The 24,756-nt window shown below is 40.8% G+C and overlaps 1 protein-coding gene across 1 annotated transcript; it reads right to left on the bottom strand.

Moving 5' to 3' along the window:
- Positions 1–3,029: 3,029 nt before the first annotated feature.
- LOC122770507 (high-affinity choline transporter 1-like) lies at positions 3,030–19,354 on the bottom strand. Its single transcript, XM_044027400.1, has 9 exons — positions 19,029–19,354; positions 18,570–18,683; positions 18,090–18,245; positions 17,845–17,993; positions 16,350–16,493; positions 15,565–15,705; positions 5,833–5,845; positions 4,730–4,947; positions 3,030–3,913 (listed from the first exon to the last, which is right to left on the bottom strand). Exons 1-9 carry the CDS (start codon positions 19,210–19,212, stop codon positions 3,362–3,364), a joined length of 1,671 nt encoding a protein of 556 aa, XP_043883335.1. The 5' UTR covers positions 19,213–19,354; the 3' UTR covers positions 3,030–3,361.
- Between the last annotated feature and the right edge of the window lie 5,402 nt (positions 19,355–24,756).

Raw genomic sequence — 24,756 nt, 5'->3', positions numbered from 1 at the left:
TTACAGTTTTTCTGTACATCATATTTATTCAGTAATTGATTGATTTATTTATTTATAGATAAATTATAAACATATATTTATTTATTCCGTTTTTTCAATAATGATAAAGCTGTAACTTTAGGTAAACAGCTGTCATTATTCTCCTCGGTTTTTAACAACCGCATATCAACAGACAATCTAGAGCACTGGCTCTGTGAGGCCAGCTAACAAACAATGGAATGAGCTGCTTTTTAAAAGTCTGGCTATTACATAATACAAACTGGGTGGAAGGTTGTGTCTGCACAGGGCTGTTAAAATGGACGCCATGTCTTTTTTATGATGTGGGTCCTTGAAGTCTTCCTGCTTTAAAATAGATTGACCCACATCTGAAGTCAGTGGCCTTTTTAGGATCTATACAACCCTGTCCATCTGGGACATCCTCACGCTGATAAGAGGCCAGCTCTAAACGTCACGTTAAAAAAGACTTGGACTTTGTGTAGTAAATATGAATCTTTTAAAAGTCCTTTTCTACTTCCTGGATTGTTTTGTGGAGATAGTTTGGTCCTGGTTTCAGTCAGAGGGTCAACACTGCTGAAGATGATCTGTCCCTCAAGACTTGTGTTTCACATTTACTCCAGTGAGCACATTTAGCCCACTGGAATTATTCACTAGGAGGGGGGTTCCAAAAGAGAGGTATTGGTGCTTACTTTACTACTGTTAGCATTCAGTCAACTGAAAACCAAAATACAATAAATGTGTTTTTTTTGACAAAAATAGCACTGAACAATGAATTCATGATTTAAATATGTGATGACAACTTTTCATTCTTTTCTCTTTCTTTATTTTGGCTAACATTAATGTAACGGGTTAGTACAAGTTTACATAAATTCCAATAATCTTTTTATTTAAAACCATACATTGAGACCTGATTGCAGACCTGTAGGTGTTACTGTATGTACTGTATATACAGTTACCTTTCAATAAGTCAGAACTGGCTTTGATAAAACAGACTCTAATCTGGACCCAATGGACTGTTTTAAAACGTAGATTTGAACCTATGAGACTCCCACATCAGTTTTGCCTTGCAGGACAAATACCCCGGTTGACGACCAGGTCCAAACGAAGGCCTTCCTTCACAGAGTTTGTGTGTGTGTGTGGGTTTTCTGCATGCAGAGGTCATGTGAACACTCAAACTGCCCGTCAGGGTCAACGTGAGAGTGAATGGTTGTTCGTCTCTATGTGTTGACCCTGGGATGGACTGGCGTATAGGACTCAGCGTACCTGTGCAGCCAGCGACCCGTGACCTTCATGTGGAGGACAAAGAAGTTGACAATAAATGCATGAATGAATGAATGAATGAATGAATAAAGAGGTGGCTTGGCTTGCAGCTTGTGAGAGTGGAAGATTGTATGTGATACAACACTGTTGTTTGAAAATGATCAACAACCTTTTTTTAATATTTTTGCTCCGATAAGATTCTGGTAAAAGTTGACACATTTTAACATCCTAATTTAATCTTTTTATTTACAACCATGACCGGATCTCAGACCTGTACAGGTTTGGATCCCAGAGATATACAGTCAGTGCTGAACGAATCAGCAGGTCTCAGGTCTTTTCAGATCAACAGACCTGTGATCCATGCTTATAGAGCAGGACCTGACCTTCTGCACTGAGTGGACTGCGTTACGCGTGTATTGAAACCTGTACAGCTCTCAAATCATTTCTCAGGTCTTACACTTTTGTTGAATTGAACATTTGATCCAGGCAGGTTTTCTTGGGCCCGTTCAGTTATTAAACAACATGTCAAACAAACTCGGGATCCATGACGTCATGATCCCTTTTTGTTAGAAATGTATTCACTCTGGATTTTTTGTTGTAGTCTTGTTGTTTCTGGAGGGTTTAACCTCGGCTCTTTGGTTCTTTGTTTGTGGTTTTCCAATGCCTTGTTAGTTTCTTGTTTATTTTGTATTTCTTCCAAGTTTGTATCTTGTTTATTTGGTTGTCTCTCCTTTGTGATTGTCTACCGTGTGTTTAGCTTTTAGACACGAGACTGCAGGACTCAAACCCACGACACAACGTCAACGTAAAGTTTAACAAAAAGTTTACTTAGTAATAATACAAACACAAAATCAAACACATCTCTACACGGGTAAACCAAGACGTAATTCATGGACCAAACAATACGAACTGGCGTCATGACAGGGGAAGACCAGGACTATTTATACACGAGGTAAGTGGGAACAGGTGGAAGCCATCAGGGGCGGGGCAGACAATCAGAGTGGCGGGAAATCACACAAGGGGAGGAAGTCAGGTTCTGAAATGAGAGGGAAACCAAGTAAAACTGCACCTAAAAATAGTACTTGTTGCACAAGATCACAAGGCGGCACAGGTTCTAGTCCAGGCTGTTGTCATCTCACACGTGGATTACTGCACCTCCCTCCTGGCTGGTCTCCCTGCGTGTGCCATACGACCTCTGCAGCTCGTCCAGAATGCAGCAGCGCTCTTCAACTTACCAAAGTTCCCTCACACTACACCGCTCCTCCGCTGCCTTCACTGGCTTCCTGTAGCTGCTCGCATCTGCTTCAAGACTTTAATGCCTGCGTTCCATGCTACAAACGGATCCGGTCCAGCCTACATCCAGGACATGATCAAACCCTTCACCCCAGCCCGCCCACTCCGCTCTGCATCGGCAAACCGGCTCGCTGCCCCCTCACCGAGAGGATCGCAGAGTCACTCGCGGTTCTAGCTCCCAAATGGTGGAACGAGCTCTCCTTCGACATCCGGACAGCAGAAAGCCTCCACATCTTCTGCCTCCGACTAAAAACACATCTCTTTCAACGCTACCTCGACTAAGACGAAAACAATTGCACTTACTTGTGCATCGCACTTATGACTAGCACTTCATAGTTTGGCTTACTTGAAGCACTTACTTACTTTTAGATCTTGTTTGTACTCAAATGTTGAAATGCACTTATTGTTGGCGTCTGCTAAATGACATGTGATGTAATGTAATGTAAAGTAATGTAATGACACAAACAACTGAAATGGAATGAAGTTGAAATGACGTTTAATTTTCATTTTGTCTAAAAACGATGGTTTCTTGGGCAGTTTTCAGGGAACACAATGTACTGTCAGTTGTCATCACATCCATTCTGTGTCACATGATCCACTGGTGATGTAAGCAAGTTATGCTTTACTTTGGAAATCATCATCAGTTTTCATCAGGTCTCAGGTCTTGTGGTGACCTCTGACCTCTTTAACTCACTGATACATTGTGTTCCCTGAAGCCAACGTCAGTAACATCCAGAATGTTTACAGTGAAATGAAATCACATTTTTAAGAGTGTCAAAGAGCAACTATCAGCAGTTAGGTGCTATCCCACCTACAACATGGGTTGTAAGGAAAGTGCATCTTTGTTTTCATCACATTCAGCATCACCTTTCGCTTCCTCTTTGAGATTCTGAGTGACAGCATGTGCTGGTGATGCAGCACTCTGACGCTTTACTTTGTAGATGTCCCATCTTTCAGGCAGCAGGCCGCTGTTGAACAGGACCAGAGCCAATGCAGAACAAGCTACGATGGTTATCTGCGTGCACAGCATGGCGACTGTTCGGAATGCAAATTTTTGGACGTAGATGCCGTCTTCCAGCGTGCAACCGGGAAGGTGTAGAACTACAGGAAGTCCGATACTTTTCTCTCCCAGCAGAATCCTCACAGTCAGCCCTACAGCGTAACCCACCATGGCACCATACTCATTTGTCACTTTGAAGAAGAGCACAGAAACTAGATGGGGTAATATGAGGGTGTAGGAAACATCTGCTCCAAGGAGCCAAAGGACTAGGGTGCTTTTAGTGAAGAAGGTTATGGATGTCCCGGCCACACCCACAACTACTACTGTGATCCGAAACACCCACTGCATTTCACGGTCTGAGGCCTGAGGATATAGAAAATGAGACGTGTCATTCATGTTCACGTGCTTTCCACAACAGATCCACGTGATTTATTTGACATAGTTTATTATATACACTATATTAAATCATAAAACGCCCATAATGTGTCTTTAGAGATTAAGGAAACATGAAATTTGAATACTAGCTTCACTGAAACTATGAGAGAAAACCGTATTCTTCGGCCTTCTCTACATTAACGTCTCACATTGTGCAGCACAAACCTAAACAGCTGAGGACGGCGGCAGCTGCGACTCGCTAATCACAAAGGCCTTGGTGTAGCCGCGTCATTTGTCTACAGATCTTTATATTTTCGTTGAACCTAACCTAACCAGGGCAGAGGACTGATGACTTAACTATGCAGATAAAAAGCCTTTAAAGCCTTTTCTACTTGTTCATGTTTGGCATTGTCTCAGTTTTCAGTTAAAGCTTTTCAACTTAACTCTTCTCAGACTCCAGAAACTCCGTCCTTGGTCGTCTCACGTGATAATCTAATCTGCGCAACAATAACAACCCGTTTTCCTCACTTTTTCAAATCTCATTTGTGGGCCAGATACTATATTTATGCTTTGGTTTAGTTTGGGTCTGTTTCTCCACCCAGGGTTACCAGCTGTGCCGGGATCAGATCCTCCATGAGGGTCAGTTCAGTGTTCACTTGTGCGTGAGCACAGCGCACAGCTCCCTTCATGATTTGGAACTCTACCCGCTCTAATGTTTTAAACGCTATAATTGCAGTAACTCTTGTAAACACTGAAGGTTGCTGTTGCACATTTTTCACTCTTTTTTTGTCGTGCAGTCCTCACCTGTTTACGCAGAATGTTCTTGTAGATATTTGAGGAGAAAACAGAAGTTGCAGATAACAGGGCGGAGTCTGTGGACGACATGACGGCTGCGGCCACGGCTCCAACTCCAATGACTGAGATGAATGATGGAGTGAGGTTCTGCAGGGTCAGGGGAAGGACCATCATTTGCTGTCCACGTTCATAAGGAGGCGGAGAGCCATACAGCGTCAGATTCCAGTCTAGATGAGAGACATGACAGCACATCCATACAACACTCCAACAAAAACACTGGCTCTTCTTTGTCCATTTCATCTCATTACTGTGAATAAAAACGAATATAGTCTTCAGGTTTGAAAAGTGACAGCGCTGAAGGAGGACAGAAGTAGTGGTGAGCCACCAGGGGGCAAAAAGAACTCTACCTCCTACTTCTCACTTGAGTTATAACATCGGTCTCAAGCTCCAATGTCTTCGTCAAAAGAGCAAGATGTCAGTTTTGTAAATGATCAGGGTTCCCATGGAGGCAACACATTCAAGCACTTTCCAGGACCAATTCCCTCAAATTCAAGGACCGAATGTGGTGACACGGCTTAAGATGAGAGAGCAACTTGTAAGAGCCGCTTCACCCATGGCGTCCGCTTTTATTGATTTGCAGCACGCTCTGCACCTGGACAAGTGAGTGTTCTTGGGATCTTGGTCAAAGTCTGACTTTGGTGAACCAGAGATCCTGGAATTTCCCACGTGTGTTTGCACCCAAACTTAACTCCTCCAACCGTTGATAATGTACAGAAACCATTTGTAGACTGAAAGACTGACAAACGAGTGACGTTTTCCCTGTTTTACAGATTTTCTTTTTAACCAAAGTTGCAAGCATCATTGTGCTATTTTAGTAAATATGTAAACGATATGCTCAAGTAAATAATGCAAAAATAACAATGCATAATTGATTAACAATTGACAACAAAAACAAACACTTATTTTATATGTTTTAGCAGCATAAGCGCAGATGTCACAAGCAAGCTAAATGGAATTCAGCCATTGCTAATTTGATGATGCCTGTGTTTTGTTGTTCCTCCTGTGACCTGAAAAAATGTCTGCCACTGAAAAAGTCCAATTTTATTTCCCACCTGTGGAGGCAGCTGTTATGGGAATTATGCACCTCATGTAATACATGAAGACAAATGCCAATGCAACCGTTTGATGTGACCTGAGACCACTCACTCTTTGTATTGTTAATGTAACTGTTGGATGCGACTTTTGGCCAGTGACCATATGCATTGTTTTAGGAACTGTTTGAAGTAACTTGTGAATAGAGACAATGGGTCTGTGACTGAGGGCAAGGTGATAACAAACCCACAGAGGCGGGGGTCTGCACCTTATGGCAGGGTGATAGCTGACCCATTGAGACAGATAAATACCTTGCGATTCCTACAAGACAGGGAGTCTTCACTTTGTAACTGGCCTGTGTGTGTTGCTTTGTGAATGCTCCTCTTGTACAAGATTAAACCCTTGTTTGGACACTGAGCTGACTCCGATCTCCTTCCTATGGATCTCAATTCTTTTGACAACTTGGCGCCCAACGTGGGGCCCCAATACCTGTAACTCTCTTCACATCAACGGACCTGAAGACCTTGCAAGGCGGGGGTAAGAAAAATAAATCCTCCTAAAAGTCCTCCACCTCAGGGCTCTTAAAGCTCCGTTTGGTCAGGGAGGCCAGGTTCCGTGAAGAGTGGGACAGTGACGGGGCCAACCAAGGAGGGGAGACGGATCAGCCAGACAAACATTGAGTCAGGGACTCAAATCTTCAAAAGGGTAAGAAATAACCATTTCTAAATTTAAAAACAAATTCGGCTCAAAAGTAACAACAGTTAGTTGAATATGCGGTGCCAGTAACGAAAGAAGCTGTAAGTCATGGTATTCTTCTACTGAAGTGAAAATTGAGCATAGCAATTCGGCAGATAAAAAGTAGCAACAGTAAGTTTGAATATGCGGTGCCAGTAACGAAAGAAGCTGTAAGTCATGGTATTCTTCTACTGAAGTGAAAAAACCGGTACAGAAACGGATCGATCCTAGCTCATTTAAAATAGATAAAAAGCAAGTCAGGGACTTGGGGGAGCAGAACTCTCTTATATTTAAAAGCAAGTCAGGGACTTGGGGGAGCAGGACTCTCTTAGATTTAGGGCAGGGACCTAAAAATGATTACTGTCTTTGGAAGGACAAGGTTTAAACTAATCCCTCAGGGCTGAGAAAACAACAGGCGTCGGGGTCTGGGATCCAAAGCAAGTCAGGGACTTGGGGGAGCAGAACTCTCTTAGACAAACCGGTAAAATAAATAGATTAAATTTCCGCTAATAAGTAACAACAGTAAGTTGAATATGCGGTGCCAGTAACGAAAGAAGCTGTAAGTCATGGTATTCTTCTACTTTGTGAAAATTTAGCATAAAATTAGAAAACTTAGGATACGAACTCTTTTAAAGTCGACATATATATGTTGTGTGTTAAATATTGTCTTGTGTTGTTTTGTGTTTTGTGATGTTTTAATGTGTGTGCCATGGCTTTGTGTTGTTTTATGTGCCTGGTAGCATAGGCTCAGGCTGCAGAGTGTTGGTCCTTTTCAGTGACAATCAAAATACCAAATTTTATTTGGGATTTGTTCCTGATAGTGGATGCATTGTTAAAAACAAGAATAGATAAATAAATAGAAATTTAGAGTCTGGACAGAAATTATATGTAGAATATTTGGAAAGAAAAAGAAAAAACAGGCAAACTGATAATCCAGATTAAAAGTTGGGAAAATATATAAAATAAAATAATAATAATAATAATAATAATAATAATAATAATAATAATAATAATAATAATAATAAAGAGGAACTTTAAAATAAAAGTACAAATAAAATTGAAGGTAATTTTTATATCAAAATGGGAAATGGTAATAGTTGTTATAAATGTTGTTGTGAACCTGACGAGGTTCAATATGAAGGTGATGCAAAACGAATGCGCCAAAAGGCACTAGATAATGTAAAGTATATAAAAAGATGGGAAAATAAATATGGATTTAGAGGAAAATTACAGGTAGAAGAATGTAAAAAACTGGTAGAAAAGATAGAGGTAAAGTCAAAGGGAAGTAAGAAGAGGCAGAAGAAAGAAGGGTACACACAGGCCAAGGCATGGTTAGATGAGGCAGAAGCAAGAAAGAGAGGAATGCAGAAGCAGAAAGAAAAGGAAGTGAGACGTAAAAAAGAAATTGATAAAAGAGAGGATGAAGAAAGGAAAAGACAGGAGAAAGAGGAAAGAGAAAATGAAAAAAAAAGTAATAAACTTTATCCTGTTTTGTACTCCAACCGAGATAAACAGGAGGATGATGATTATGTGCCTCTGGGTCCCCATCTCAACCCTCCCCCGTACGTCAACCCTCAACTACCGCCGCCTCCTGCACAGGACTCCGCTTCGGCCCTTCACCCTCCTCTCTCTGCTCCTACCCTCTCCGCTCCAACACAGACAGAAAAAACCATAGAAGATCCAAAAACAACACGATCTGGCAATGTTAACCATGGAGGCTGGAGGGGGAGAGGCAGAGGAGCAGGACGGGGAGGACGGAGATTTGGAGATGAGAGCTGCCACAACTGTGGCAAATTTGGACATTGGGTTCAAGGCTGTCCCGCTCTAAAGGGCGGGACACACAGAGGCTGGTGGGAAAGAGGAAGAGGAGGAGGAGGAGGAGGGAGACCCAGACGAGTTGATGATTCATCGACATGACTAGTCAATAAATCAGGTCATGCACACACACACACACATACATACCAGAAAATAGAAGATGAGGAGGAAGAAGAAATATGTTCACTAGAAAACACTGAAGTATTTTTGAGTATGAACCAAAAGCCGATAGTCACCCTGTTGGTTAATAATCATAAAACTCGTTTTCTATGCGATACTGGAGCATGCAGGACAATAATTAGAGAAGATGAAGGCGGTAGTAAATTGCCACGTCAACACGGTAAAGGTATGAAGGTGAGATCTGCAACAGGACATATAGTCACCGAGCCACTTAGTCGACCAGTGACAATTACTGATCAAAAGACAAATAAAACAATCTTAGCCGTGGTTGCAATCTCAGATTTATGTCCAGTAAATTTGTTAGGGAGGGACTTAATGGAAGAATTAGGAATAGGAGTAATTCCAAATCCGTTGGGTATGAAAGCTTGCAGGATGACAAAAATAACATACGACAGTGATGAAGAAATAAAGGATGCAAACCAGTATGTGGTTAAGGGAGAGGAGTTGCATTACTGGTACGGTCTGGACTTGGTCACAAGTGGACCTAGGTCGGTAACAGATAAATTAATCGCTGAAGCAAAAGTAAAAGTGCCGCCAGGCACGATGTTACAAAATCCAATAGAGCTGCACTGTAAAATGCATTATAATCATTGTCAGGGTCGAGATATACTCTATGAAGGTACATTTTTTAAAGAGCCAAACATACGCTTGATGCTTACGAACCTATATTGGGATGAAAATGGAAATTGTGCAGCAGCAGTAAAATTAACAGAACCTGATCAACGAATGTTCCGAATGATCAGCACACCACATGTGTCATGTACCATAAGCGCAGATACACAGTGGACAGATTTAGGGGGCATAATACAACGTGCAGAGAAGTCGGGTGAACCATGGCACGAACTGGAAAGGGGAGTACAGTATTCTCCCACCCAAAAAATGTATCGTATGAAACTCAATTGGGTAACACTAGCTAAGAAGGTTGTCCACTTATGTGGCCGACAAATATCTCAAATGACAGAATGATACTTATTGACTGAGGAAGAAGAGAAGGAACTGAAAGATGTTCCTGAAAAACTATGGTCTAAAGGAATAGCAGATGTAGGACTAATACGAGACATAAGACCAGTAGAAATAACACCTAAGGGTTCATTTAGGCCCTATCAAAGACAATATTCATTAAAACCAGAAGCAATATTAGGAATACGACCAGTAATTAAAGATTTATTAGCTGGAGGAATAATCAGAGAATGTCCAGATTCACCATGTAATACACCATTATTCCCTGTGAAGAAGGCTGCGCCATCAGAAGGATGGCGCATGGTTCAAGATCTACAAGCAGTAAATCGAGCAATAATACCAAGAGCTCCTTTAGTCCCTGATCCACATACCTTATTAAACGATCTTGACCCTAAGGTAAAATATTTTTCAGTAATAGATCTGGCAAATGCATTTTTCTCAGTCCCAGTACATAGAAATTCGCAATTCTGGTTCGCATTCCAGTTTGAAGGAAAAAAATATACATACACAAGAATACCTCAAGGTTATTGTGAAAGTCCAACAATCTTTTCTATGGCCATGTCCTCAAACTTAGCTAAATTTGACCCTCCATGTAAAAGCCAGTTACTATTGTATGTGGATGACATTTTAATAGCGTCAAAAACTAAAATAGAATGCAAAACCGACACATTAGCTCTATTGAAATTCTTAGCTGAACAAGGGCATAAGGTCAGTAAAAATAAAATACAATTATGGAAACCAGTTGTAAAATATTTAGGATTTAATATCTCACAGTCAGGAAAACATCTAGATGAGAAAAGGAAGACAGCTATTTTACAAGCACCAAAACCCAACACTAAAAGACAAATGATGTCTTTCTTAGGCATGACAAATTTTTGTAGACAATGGATTGCTAATTATGCTGAAATAGCACAACCGCTCCAGAACGTTATATACGACCAACCTATGGCGGCTCAGGATAAGATAACATGGACTCAGGGAGCTGATGAGGCCTTTATTAAACTTAAACAAGTTTTAGTGAGCACTTCAGTATTAGCCTTCCCTGATTATTCAAAGCCATTTGTTCAAACTTGCGATGCAAGAAACGGGTTTATGACTAGCGTTGTAACACAACTATTTGGTGGGAAACAAAGACCTATTGCATATTATTCATCTAAACTTGATAACATCATAAAAGCTATGCCACCTTGTCTGCAGGCAGTACAGGCAGCTGCACTCAGTGTGCAGTGTTCTGCTTCCATAGTGTTATTTCACCCATTGACACTTATGGTGTCACATGCAGTCTCAGTTCTTTTAATGCAGAACAAGATAGCTTTTATGTCACCGGCACGACATCTTAGTTGCATCACTATTTTACTGTCGCAGCCACATCTCACTATAGAGAGATGCACTACTTTAAACCCGTCAACCCTGCTACCAAACAAAACAGATGGGGTAGCACATGACTGTGTAGGAGAAACTAGTGCTAGAGTGCTACCAAGACCAGATCTTACAGATGTACCACTCAAAACGGCAGATATTGTGGTGTTTGTAGATGGCTCATGTAAGAAGAATTCAGATGGAACAAATGCCAGTGGATATGCTGTGGTAACATCCAATAAGGTTTTAAGGTCAAGTTCCTTACCATCACATTTCTCTGCACAGGCAGCAGAACTAGTTGCTCTTATAGAAGCGTGCAAAATAGGAAAAAACCAAAATATCACTGTGTACACAGATAGCCAGTATGCATTCTCTACACTTCACGTCTTTGCCCAACAGTGGAAAAATAGGGGTATGATAACGTCCACAGGAAAATCTATTACACATAAAGACCTCATTTTGCAGCTATTAGACGCCATTCAATTGCCAAGAAAAGTTGCAATATGCAAGTGTGCTGCACACACTGCAGCTAAAGATTTTGTTTCACTGGGAAATCGGAAAGCGGACGAGGAAGCAAAACGAGTAGCTGCTTCTCAACAAGAAGTAGATGATGTTTACACCATTGAAAGTACGCCTACACATATAGACCATGATATTTTAAAAGACATGCAAAATAATTCACCTGATATTGAAAAAAACATGTGGAAAAAAAAAGGAGCAACACAATCAGAACTAGGAATCTGGGAGAGTTTAGAAGGAAAGCCTGTATTACCAAAAAATTTGTTTAGATTTGCTGCAATATTGAGTCATGGGATCACCCATGTCTCAACAGGAGGGATGGTATCAGTAATAGAAAACATATTTACTACATATGGATTTCAAAACTACTCAAAACGTTTTTGTGCCTCCTGATTAATATGTTCTAAGCATAATGCTCAAGGTAGACTACGTCCAAAACCAGGTAAACTACCAGAAGTAACTTACCCATTCCAATGTATCTGTATGGATTTTATTGAATTAAATAGATCAGAAGGAAAGAAATACTGTTTGGTAATAATAGATATGTTTTCTAAATGGATAGAAATTACACCAACAGTAAACAACGATGCAATAACTGTGGCTAAAATCTTAGCTACAGTAATAGCTCCAAGGTATGGTTTTCCAGAGAGGATTTATTGTGATAATGGTCCTCATTTTAGGAATCAAATAATACAAAGACTATCTGAAATTTTTTCAATTCAACTCAGGTTCCATTGTAGTTATCATCCACAGTCAGCAGGACTGGTGGAAAGAAACAATGGAACCATTAAAACAAAACTAAAAAAGGCTATGGAAGAAACGGGGAAAAGTTGGGTAACATGCCTACCAGCTGTAGCATTAAACTTACACATTCAACCCAACAGCACAGGATTATCACCATTTGAAATATTATATGGAAGGCCATTCAGGGTACCACTAATAGATACAAAAGGAGATGATACCGGATTGACTGAAACAATTGTAGACTACATGTCAAAAATGATGAAGAACAAGAATGTTATGTCTACAGTATCTTCTCCAATAGATCCAGCACCAAAAGGAGGGCCAATAAACCCAGGAGATTGGGTGTTTATCAAAGTCCTGAGGCGGAAGAATTGGTCAGCTCCACGCTGGGAAGGGCCTTATCAAGTACTACTGTCTACTCCCACAGCAGTACGCATAGCGGAAAGACAGACGTGGATCCATCTCACACACTGCAAAAAAGCACAAATACCTGACAGATAAGTAGAAGTATTCACCATGCTGAAATTAAAGCTGTGTTTGATAACTGTTTCATGTATGACCACAATTGCATTCCTTATCTTAAATATAGTAACACAAGGCCAAGTACAGGATAAAAGAAAAAAAAAAGCAATAGGGACACAATCTAGGTGGGACACTAGGAGAGGTGCAGTGATAATACAATGTACTGAAGAAATAAATTGTATCGCTCAAATTGACGCATGTCAGATTTTCCCCTGCACAGGACAACACTCTAACTGGCTGGGGTCAGAAAAATACATTTGTGCCACCACGGCTGTATGCGCCACATATAGAAGTGTGTGGGGTAAAACTGTTAACAGGCATGGGTGTGGATGCGAGAAGTGGAATTGGGTAATTGCCAACACAGGAACACAGGATTGGGGATACAACTTGGGATCTGAATTAAAAAATAGACTGACAATTATCAAGATGATGCCAGATACTTGCAAAACAAATTACTGCAATCCTGTAATAATAACACTCAAGACTCCTAAATACACTGACAACGGAACATATGTGTTGGGATCATGGGTGAGTGGAACAAATCCAGTTGGGATATTTCATATAATAGTGTCCCCAAACCAGAAGAATCAGACAACATCTGTAACAGCCATACCAACCACACCAACCTTGACAAAAAATAATCCTGTAAAATATATAGATGTAAAAAACATAAAGGAGACGTATGCCCTAGAAACGGGGTACACAGACTCAAATGTATGGCTACAATGGATTGTTCACACAGCCCGAAATAGCAAGTTTTCCTCCTCCAGTTGTTTAGCTTGTGCAGCAGCCAGGCCAGGGTTAGGTACAGTGCCTTTTCCCTTGAATCCAGATAATGATCCGAAAGGTTTTCGCTGCATGCTAAATTTATATAAATCAGATAATGCTACAAACTGCACCACTTTGAAACTTTTGTTCCCACCAGTGTCACCACAGGTTAAACCACCTTGGTTTACCCCATACATCGGAAATTATACCTGCTTGACACGAAGCAAAGGTACTGTGTCAGTAGGGATTTTGACAACTTGCAATATTATTATTGATGTAATTAAGGGTGAGAATAATGTCACTGATGATGTAGTGAATGGTCAAACCATGGCCAGAGCTGATGTGTGGTGGTTCTGTGGAGGTAAGATACTTAGAGCAAAGTTACCAATTGATTGGAAGGGAACTTGTGCCATGGTACAGTTACTGATGCAAACATATATTTTACCATATGACTCAATGACATTAGAGAAAGTGACAACACATAATACACGAAATACAAAAAGAAATGCACCAGCAGGATCATTTGATAACCACATTTATATAGATGCAATAGGTGTTCCTCGAGGGGTTCCAGACGAGTTTAAAGCCAGAAATCAGGTGGCTGCAGGGTTTGAATCACTCCTGGCTTGGTGGGTAACCGTAAATAAAAATGTAGATTGGATAAATTACGTGTATTATAATCAACAGAGATTTTTAAATTACACTAGGGAAGCAATTGGGGGAATACATCAACAGTTAGATAAAACCAGTTTAATGGCATGGCAGAATAGGATGGCTTTGGACATGTTGTTGGCAGAAAAAGGAGGAGTATGTAAAATGTTTGGAGATATGTGTTGTACATTTATCCCTAATAATACAGCACCTGATGGCAGTATCACTAAGGCATTGGATGGATTAACCACCCTATCTGTAGAGTTAGCTGAAAATTCAGGATTTAATGATCCTCTGATTGGATGGCTTCAAGACATTTTTGGAAAATGGGCAGGTTCTATAAAAACTATGATGTTATCTGTAGCGGTGATGAGTGCTATCCTAATCACTTGTGGATGTTGTTGTATTCCCTGTTTGAGAGGACTATTACAGAGACTCATTGACACCGCTTTGTCCAAAACAACTATGCTGTACGAAAGAGTCCCCACCACCGATGACCACCAAGAAGACTATGAGGATGCAGCACCAAATAATATTACATCTGATTTCACAAATGATGATCTATATGGTAACCTGTTTGATGAAAATAAGGACAACATGGTTTAAAGAATCATTGCTGTTTATGTGTTTGTGCTACTGATTATGATGATACTACAGAAAATCTAACTGAAGTTGTAGTGTTCTGATATGGCCAACTAGAGCCACTTAGGAGAAAAGATACTTGCAGCATTTATATATATTATACTTAATAAAAGTGAGTTGTTGTTTTTTTTTTTTTTTTTTTTTTTTTTTTTTTTTTTTTTTTGTTTGTTTGTTTGTTTTGTTTTTTGTTTGTTTGTTTTTGTTTTAAGGTAACGATATAATCAAAATGTTTTTGAATGTATGTTTTAATGCCTAGTCAAATGGAGTACCTGCGTGTGGTTGCCGGGGCAGCGGGACCGTGAGAGAGTTTCCCTATCTAGAAGGATAATGGATAATTAGAATGTTTTGAACTGCTCGATAGGGTTTTCGCTCTCACACTCTACAACATTTGTTTTATTTATGCTTAAGCATAAACAGGAGGGATATGTTATGGGAATTATGCACCTCATGTAATACATGAAGACAAATGCCAATGCAACCGTTTGATGTGACCTGAGACCACTCACTCTTTGTATTGTTAATGTAACTGTTGGATGCGACTTTTGGCCAGTGACCATATGCATTGTTTTAGGAACTGTTTGAAGTAACTTGTGAATAGAGACAATGGGTCTGTGACTGAGGGCAAGGTGATAACAAACCCACAGAGGCGGGGGTCTGCACCTTATGGCAGGGTGATAGCTGACCCATTGAGACAGATAAATACCTTGCGATTCCTACAAGACAGGGAGTCTTCACTTTGTAACTGGCCTGTGTGTGTTGCTTTGTGAATGCTCCTCTTGTACAAGATTAAACCCTTGTTTGGACACTGAGCTGACTCCGATCTCCTTCCTATGGATCTCAATTCTTTTGACAGCAGCGACAGCCCCAATCAAGACTGGAGGGATTCCCAGGATCACTATCATAACAGCAGCAGCAAAGCAGGTTAACTGGGCTGTCCGTGACGAGGAGGCAGACAGCGTCCTCTGCTGGAAGCACTGAAAAGAGACACTGCCAAGAGCCTGGAGGAAGAAGCAGAGGAGGACGAGGACGAGGACGAGGGCAACATGAGACTGATGACAGCGTTTCTTTGATTTTCTGACAAAAAAACTAAAGAAAAAGAAACTGAATTTTTCTGTTACTGTTTAACTGCTGTCTATACTTTCATCAGCTGCACTAGACACACACACACACACACACACACACACACACACACACACGCACACACACGCACACACACTCTGTGTGAGGAAACAGAGCTGACCATTAAAACATCCTCATTTTCATATGAAAGTTTACTGCTCATTACAGATCATGTGTCATACACTCTCACTTATATTTTATACTCCATATAATCAATATTATTTATATATTATATATTATATACTGCAGTAGGTGGTGCCCGAGGCAACTGCATATTATGCCCGTTTGTGTTAGGCCCAGCCACCGCCAATCATTACTGCGAGGCAAACCTGTGGGTACACACCAGCGTCTACTGGAACTTCAACTTGGATTACTGTACTGACTTTGAAGGTGAGTGAATGCAGTTCTTACATTTTACTCTCAAGACAACAAACAAAAAACGCACACATGTACATATTTATATGTATATATATATATATGTATATGTATATACATATGTGTGTATGTGAATCTTCATTTTTACCAGCATTAAACCGTCGTCAATCCACCTCCAGACCACGTCTTTCTCCAGAGAGCCGACCCAGGGTGCTTGAACTGTGTTGTTGAAAGCTGTTTGGGCGATGTTCGGAGACGCGGGGTTGAGCAGAAGGAAGGGGACACACAGCCACTGTTAACAGACGCAAAGTTCATCAGACCACAGGATGATACAGGAAGCATGACCCAGACTGTAGGGTGCCACTGTCAACATAGATAACATAATCAATAACTAATTGCTGACACTAATCCACTGGTAACAACTGTTTCTGGTGATTAAGTAACAGAACAAACAGACAGACAGACAGACAGACAGACAGACGACTTTATTGATCCCTTAAGGAGGTTCCCTCGGGGAAATGAACAGCTCCAACATTAACACACAGCACTGTTTAGATTAGAGTCACACTTTACAGGAGACTGGAAAGAGAAACACCCCAGGTACCAAACACCATAAAATATAGAATAGAATAAAATAAGCTAAAAATTAAGATGAAATCAAAATCAAAATCGAAGAAAATATAAAAATACAAACGTAAATGACCCATGCTATATATATATGTGTATATGTATGTATACATACATACACACAACACATATATATACACATACATATATACATACATACACACATATATACATATATGCACGTACATACATACATATGTATGATTGATTCAACTGCCACTTTATTAGGTACACCTGTTCAAGTGCTTGTTAATGCAAATATCTTATCAGCAAATCGCATTGCAGCTACTCAGTGCATTTAGGCATGTAGACGTGGCTAAGATGAGCTGCTGGAGTTCAAACTGAGCCTCAGATTTTCTCATAGACTCCAATTCATGCATAGTTTTCTAGTGGTGGGCTTATGTGATGACAGCAGAGAAGCGACGTCCAGCAGCTTTTGTAGACCTTCAACATGGCATCCACCGAACAGCAGCTGTCTTTCAAAGAGGCTGTTGCTCAGCCTGGGTGAGATACAGTCTGACATAAACCGGGCAAGGCAGAAAGTCGTCAGACGCCATTAATAGACAGAAAACTACAACAAGCAGCTGAAACATAACTATCGGTCGTTTTGGCCGACCCCTGAATACAACCCATAGGTACGTTTTTAGCGCACCAGTATCTTTAACTTAAGTTCCAGACAATAACGGGTGAAAGGCTAACGTGGAAATTGAACCCATGTTGACACCGAAGTACAATGAGCCACTCAGCGAACTGCCGGTGGAAACCTCATGGAGGCTACTACCCAAGGAACCAGATTGCTGTTATTTATGCTACCACTAGGGGCGCCTATTTTAAAAATGTGCCTATGGTTGGTAATTCCTGCAGACGAGCCATAGTTACAGTCCCTGTGAACTGTGTGGCCTTACCTCTTAACATGATCACACATAATAACTTAAATAGTGGCCAGCGAGTGCGCACTCTGATATATGTCACCTGTACCTGTAGATAACACACGGAATGTGCGACTTTAGACTCACCAAACTGAAAAAAATTAGAGCAAGCTGGATGATGTCAGTGTAGGCCACTGAATAAAGTCCTCCTAACAACGTGTAGACAATGGCGACAGCTGCTGAGATGCACACAGAATAGGTGAAGGGCAACTCCAGGATCACAGTCATGGTTATTCCTGTTGGACGGCAAGTACACTTTTAATGCTTTCATTAGCATAATTTAATGAAACGATGTTGTTGTTTTTTTTACTATGTCATGCAGGTGTGTTCACCTAAACTAAGCAGGGTGCACGACACCCACAGCACGTCCACAAGCAGAGCAGGCAGCACCAGAGCACCACACAGTACATTGCCATACTTTTTCTGGAATGGGTCAAACATGGTGACATACTTGTTGTCCCTCATTGGCTTGGCAAAGAAAAGACCACCTTTTGCAGTAGATGAGATATTACATGTCATTTTGTATATCTGAATATAAATGTACCAAATGTTTCACCAGGGCTGTGCTACAAACAATAACAACAACAACAACAACAACAACAATGATAACAACAATAATAATAATAATAATATAATGTTTTTTGGTTTCTTTGTGGACAAAACAGGACATTTGAGAAAATCATTTGTGGACATTTTATGGACCAAACAACAAATTGATCAATATGAAAATAATTGTTATTTGTAGCCCTGTAAAGGATTCTATATCTAGTTCTAACATATAGTTCAGCAGAGCAGAACACAGTAAATCTTACCTATTATGAAAGACACACTGCATTGTATGGGCATTAGAGCCCATATCAAGCCCATGTTAGGAGTGTACACTGCCTCAGCCACACCCAGGAGAAAACCACCTCCCACCCATGTAGCTGCAGAAAAATCACAAGTGGTGTAATTATAATAATAATAATAATAATAATAATATGTGTATTCTTTGCTTTCTGATGTTTTCTAATTCATTAAAGAATATATTAAACTTAGAATATATATATATGAATATGTATATATGTATATATATATATATATATATATACAGTATATAAACATATATATGTATACATATATACATATATATACATATATATATATATATATATTCATATATATACACACACATATATATATGAATATACATATATATACATACTGAGAAACAACATTTCTCTATATGTATAAAGTTTCTCAGTCCTGATCTCAGTCATGAATCTACTCACCTGTCATGGTGAAAATCCCAACCAGCAAGTTAATTTTTCTGTCCCCAAGCAGCACTATTTCCGTCCTGTCTCCTGTGCTTGTCTTCTGAGCCTCCTTGGCCTTTCGTGAAGCCCAAATCCCCGTCCCCAGGATAAGGATGTAGAACACAACAACTGCAATCACACCGGCAATGTTCAGAGCCATGTTGGTCTGCTTCTGTCAAGCTCCTGCACTAAAATGCAAACTAAGCTGAGTCGTTAAATAGTCACGCTCTAACCGGGTGTATGTGGGTCATCACTAAAGACAACCAGTGATGCTTCATTAGTGTACTATGTAGTGTACATTAGTGTATCACAAATATGTATTGCCTGATTGTGCAATGCAAATAAAAGCATGAAAAAGGAGGCGCAATAATGCAAACATCCTGCATGGATAATGAAAAACAATACATTCTCACTTCAGAAAATAGAATAGGCCAACATAACAGAACTTGTATATGTATTGAAAACTATTTTGGCTGGTATGAAAACTTTGTGGGGTAGATAACCGCTGCTGTGTGTCCGGCTAGAACATAGAACATATTGTCCATTTGAGCAATAACCAGTCCAACTTGTCTTTAACGTGTTTACTTCGAACATGTGTGGTTTCTGCAAATACAAATACAGAAAGAAAATAAACTAAATATTACATGCAGGTGTCTCTTCTGTGCTATGCAAATTAGCCGAGGTTATAATATAAAGTAAGTTCTAAATATGACAATTAGCAGCATTCGTAACACACATAAACAACCTATGATCACAAAGTATTTATATTAAGACACTTACTTGATAATGCACGCACACATAGGCCGTTTCTCAATACTCAAGTTAGCAAGTATGTACTTGCTTACTTGGGAAGTATATACTTGAGAAGTATGCTGGGAGTATATACTTGCCAAGTACGAGAGTACACAAGTATGTGGTTGTTTCTCAATAATCAAGTATGCAAGTATGTATGTATTGTTCTGCTGTTTGAATGGTGGCTGGCGCCAAGTGCTGCAGCCTCATTAGCGCCACCTACGGTGTTGATCAATGAACATATGAAATACTTTTAATAAATGCATATATATGTTATTATTTTTACATTTTAAATATTTAACTTCATTTATTAATTTATTTCTATTAAAATATACAATACAAATAATATAATGTGGAAAAAAGATATATTACAGCATTGTAGAGTAGTATATATGTATATATATATATATATATATATATGACGTGTACAAATATATACTACCCTACATATCTAATATTTACATATTAGATTTAAATACAGATACAATGACCGTGCGACTTTAATATAAATCTAACATTCAAAGTTGAAATAAAAAAAAAATAATAATAATATACAAACTTTCAAACCGTCAGGTCAAAAAGTTTCCATTAAAATCAAAATAACACGTCAACAACAAATCTATGGATCACACCGAGCATCTAATGACAGCGACGTCTGAGCCAGCGGATCATTTCATCAGGACAGGCCGAGGTAACGCTGCTCTGTGCCGGGCACAGTGAGCGCCGAGCGCCCACAGAGGTGGAGCTGATCAACTCCGACAAACGTTGCTGCCAAACTATAAATACGTCATATCTTCATACACAAACCACATGTTTGAATTCTAAAAGACTCATTTCTCGCCTCAAATGATGTTAAAACTTTGTTCCGGGACACAGAAAAATATTTATTTCAGATTTATATTTCTATTATCTGCTGCTATGCTCCGCCGAAATGTATTCTGGGATACATGGCCATCCCAAGTACGCTTAAGTCACCTCCGATGCATACTTGGTAAAAATGGGCGGAGCGAGAACACTTCCGGGTTTGAGAACCGTCCTCGCTGTTCGCTTACTTGAGAATTGGAACAGCACTTGGACTGAGGCTGATGACGTTTTCACAAGTACGGGAGTACGCAAGTACGCACAAGTACGCACAAGTATGGATATTGAGAAACGGCCATAGTGATTAGAGGCATGGGTCCTAGATTTAGGTGGCCATAAACATGCCTGATTAAACTAAACAGTATCTATGAACTGGTCACAAGGAGGCGCCAAAACTGCACAAACAGAAACAGCCTAGCCTTTTTAACAGCCGCCCCCTCTGTGGAGCAGATTTGCGTTCATTAGGCCAGTCGGGAATCTGCGTCTCGTGGGAAGGCAGGTAATTTGATGAGGCAAGCCACTGGTCTGACAATCGTTTTGTCCTTCACTTGAACCTCTGCAGCTCGGACCTTGTTATCACACCCCCGTAGCATTTTCTTGACAGTTCCGACAGGCCAGAGGGCTCTTGGAGATCTTCCTTGTCCTCTGTCCATTTGCTACGAGTTTGCAGAGCAGGTAAGTAATTCTGTGTGAAGTGCCTCCAAAACTGGTAACTGAGGATCTGGCCATGTCTCCACCGTTTTCTACTCAGAAGGTCGGATTCAGGATACACAACCTGCGGTAAAGCAGAATTATGCCACCCCATCAAGAGTGTGTTTGGTGTGATGGGATCTGGATCTGCGATATCCGATGACACATAACCCAGAGGTTTAGAATTCAATATTCCGCTAGCACCGTTCTCAGCACCTCTTCAGGGACAACTTGCACTCCCAGATTGGTACGGAGGGCGGATTTTATGGATCTTATCTCCCTCTCCCACACGCCTCCAAAGTGTGGGGCCTTTGGAGGGTTAAAGTGAAAGTTGATCTGTTGTGGGGCCAACAGGGTTTTGAGAAGGGGGGCTAGTTCCCTGTAGGCCTGCTCTAGTTCTGTATTACCTCCCTTGAAATTTGTGCCTTGATCGGAGTAAACTTCATGGGGTTTGCCTCTCCTGGCAATGAGTCTGCTCAAAGACATCAAGAAGGCATCGCTGTCGAGACTATTGAGGATACCAATGTACAAAGCCCTAGTCATTAGACATTTAAACAGGATGCCCCAGTGTTTCTCAGTCCTTCTTCCCACCTTGACCTCTAGAGGGCCAAAACAATCCATCCCAGTGGAAAAGAATGCTGGATGGTGGAGTCTGAGGCGGGCTGGAGGCAGGTCAGCCATTTTGGGTACCTCTGATTTAGCCCTCCATCTTTGACATTCTGGACATTCATGCTGAAGCTTGTGCACTGCTTGCCAGCCTCTCAGAATCCAATAGCGCCTGCGTATATCCGCAAAGACTCGCTCAGGTCCTGGATGGTGTAACTACTCATCGTAGGCCTTGATGATGAGTTTAGTGATGTGATGTGCTGGATCAAGTACGACTGGATGAAGGGTATCTGGATTCAGGTTACAGTGGCGGAGACGACCACCAGCTCTTATCAGCTCCCTTTCTTGATCCCACTCAGGCGATAGTTTCAGGAGACCACTATCAGAGCGTACAGGTGTTCCACTTCTATGAGGAAGCTGTCACTTTGTGCCCTTCTGAGAGCAGCTAGTTCAGCCTGACGGAAATCTTCCACTGAAGGGCTGTCATCTCCCTTGGCCGCCCCGTGGAAATTATGCACCATGGCCTCCAGCAACTCTTGGAAGTGACTGAACTGGTGTGGGTCAGGCACCGGTGAAATTGTGCCATCTGAAATCTGTCCACAGAATACAGATCTTCTCATCTCCTCAGAAATGTCCTTACTTGCAGCATCTGGTTTGACTGGCCACGTTAATGGGTGTTGCCTCATGAACTCTGGGCCTTGACGCCAGTGATTAAACAAGAGTCTTTCCACACGTGATATCATATGCCGGGTTGTTTTCTGAGTCCACATAGCGCCATGACTGGGGATTGGTGAGCTCTTGTATTTCCGCTATCCTGGTTCCCACAAACTTTGTACTTTGTACTTACAGGATTCTGACTGCAGCCAAGTAAGAACTGTTGTGGAGTCGGTCCAATAGATGTAGTCGTGTATTTTGAGAGTGAGCTCCTTCAGCACTGCTGCCAGTTGAGCTCCAGTTAGAGCAGCACAAAGCTCTAGCCTGGGCATTAAAAGCTGTTTTTTCGGGGCCACACGTGATCTAGCTGCTTGGAAGGATACTTGTGTACCACCTTTTTCAGAACTTGTGCAGAGGTAGCTCACTGACCCATATGCTTGCTCTGAAGCATCACTGAAGATGTGAATTATCCTGTTGCAGGTGGAAGGGTTGGAGTTTAAGTTAGTGTATTACATTACATTACATGTCATTTAGCAGACGCTTTTATCCAAAGCGACTTACAATGGAATTGAATACAGTCAGCGAGTCAGGGGTGGAATCGAACTTGCGACCATTGCGACCATGATGTTTTTCGCACATAGGGTACCGGTCTTAACCACTGAGCCACTCCACCCAGAACTGCCACCATAGAAGGCAGTCGTAGGTTATAATTTGGGGCAAAATCACCTGCACTGGGAGGAGAGAGGAGAGTCAGGTAGCCGTAATTTTTGTTGACCGCTTTATGTTCAGCTATGATATACATACGCAAACAGTGCACATATTACATCTTACCTGCATGTGTATTTTGAAATAGCTGCTGTAGCAGCTGCTGTGTTTATCATTAAACATCCTGAAACTTGCTTCTCTGTAGTGGCAGCACGTCATACAAACAAACAGGACCTATCTCCTCTCAAGCGACATTAAAGGGCTGGAAAGTTGCAACATTTGTCAACAAAAAAGGCATCAACGAAAGCGATCGCTCGCAGCGCAAAGGAATCAGTGAGACGCCTACTAAGCGCAACGGCAAACAAAGTAAGACAAAGCGCCACGTCATACATCTGTCAAGGAGGACAGGTAAGCTTACCTGTGCGTGTATGTGTGTGGAGAAGGAATCCGGATTGCATCAATGTTGAATTGTCTCCGCTGGGAACATGAATAAAGTTAAAGCTGGTCGGATATGCGTTGTCTGTGCACTATGTTTGCTCCGTGCTCTGAATGACGTCTGCACTTTGCCGATTGTATGTGAAGCTTTGTGAGGTTTCAAGGAGGAATGCTGATGCTGCCTTGTTGAATTCTTCTGATATGTGGATTGTGCTTTGTGGATGGATTTAAATACTAAAAAACTGAATGAAAAGGGGTTAAAATGAGTCAAACAAATGACGCTGCCTCATGCTCTAACATGGAGTCTGGGAAAAGGAACAGGAAACTCACTGAAAAGGCTCTGATGAATAAAATTGAAAAGTTGCAAAATGGACGCCAACATGCTGTTGATAAAATGAAAAGCTTGATACCAAGAATGAAGGAGCTCATGAGACAAAAGGAAAATATTTCTCAGGTTGAACAGTGTTTGGGGAATTTAAACATACTATGTGAAAAGGCCACAAGTGCACACACTGAATTGTTGCCACTACTCCCTGAGGATGAACTCATTAAACAAAAGGAATGGTTTTCAAGCATCATGAATTACAGCAATACATTTCGAAACAAATTGAAGCAAACATAAATACAAACACAACTTCATATGAACAAAACCAAATGCAATTTCATATGAATCCGCTCAATACACAAGACTTGCATGTACAACCAGGATTTCATACAGTGGATCTGGAAACCAGAAATGACATTCTTGGCATTGTGAGGAAACAAAACGAAATAACAACATTGCTAATGCAACAACAATGCCTCTCAGCTCTACCTAAGAGAGAGATTCCAATTTATGATGGTGATCCATTGAAATATCATACTTTCATTAAAGCCTTTAAGAATAGAGTTGAGAGGAACACAGTTAACAGCTGTGATCATTTATATTTTTTGGAACAACACACAAAAGGTCATGCCAAAG

The sequence above is a fragment of the Solea senegalensis genome, linkage group LG6, assembly GCF_019176455.1.
Source record: "Solea senegalensis isolate Sse05_10M linkage group LG6, IFAPA_SoseM_1, whole genome shotgun sequence".
Taxonomy (NCBI): Eukaryota; Metazoa; Chordata; class Actinopteri; order Pleuronectiformes; family Soleidae; genus Solea; species Solea senegalensis.
The sequence above is the reverse complement of the archived record's forward strand: the minus strand, read 5'-3'. Positions and strand labels throughout refer to the sequence as shown.

Excerpts from the sequence above, each read along its gene's own strand:
- LOC122770507 (XM_044027400.1), bottom strand. The coding sequence starts at position 19,212 with ATGGCTCTGAACATTGCCGGTGTGATTGCAGTTGTTGTGTTCTACATC. Across the intron at positions 18,684-19,028 it reads TGGGATTTTCACCATGACAG|CTACATGGGTGGGAGGTGGT; the intron begins GTGAGTAGATTC and ends ATTTTTCTGCAG. Across the intron at positions 16,494-17,844 it reads CTCTAATTTTTTTCAGTTTG|TGGCTGTGTGTCCCCTTCCT; the intron begins GTGAGTCTAAAG and ends GTCTGTTAACAG.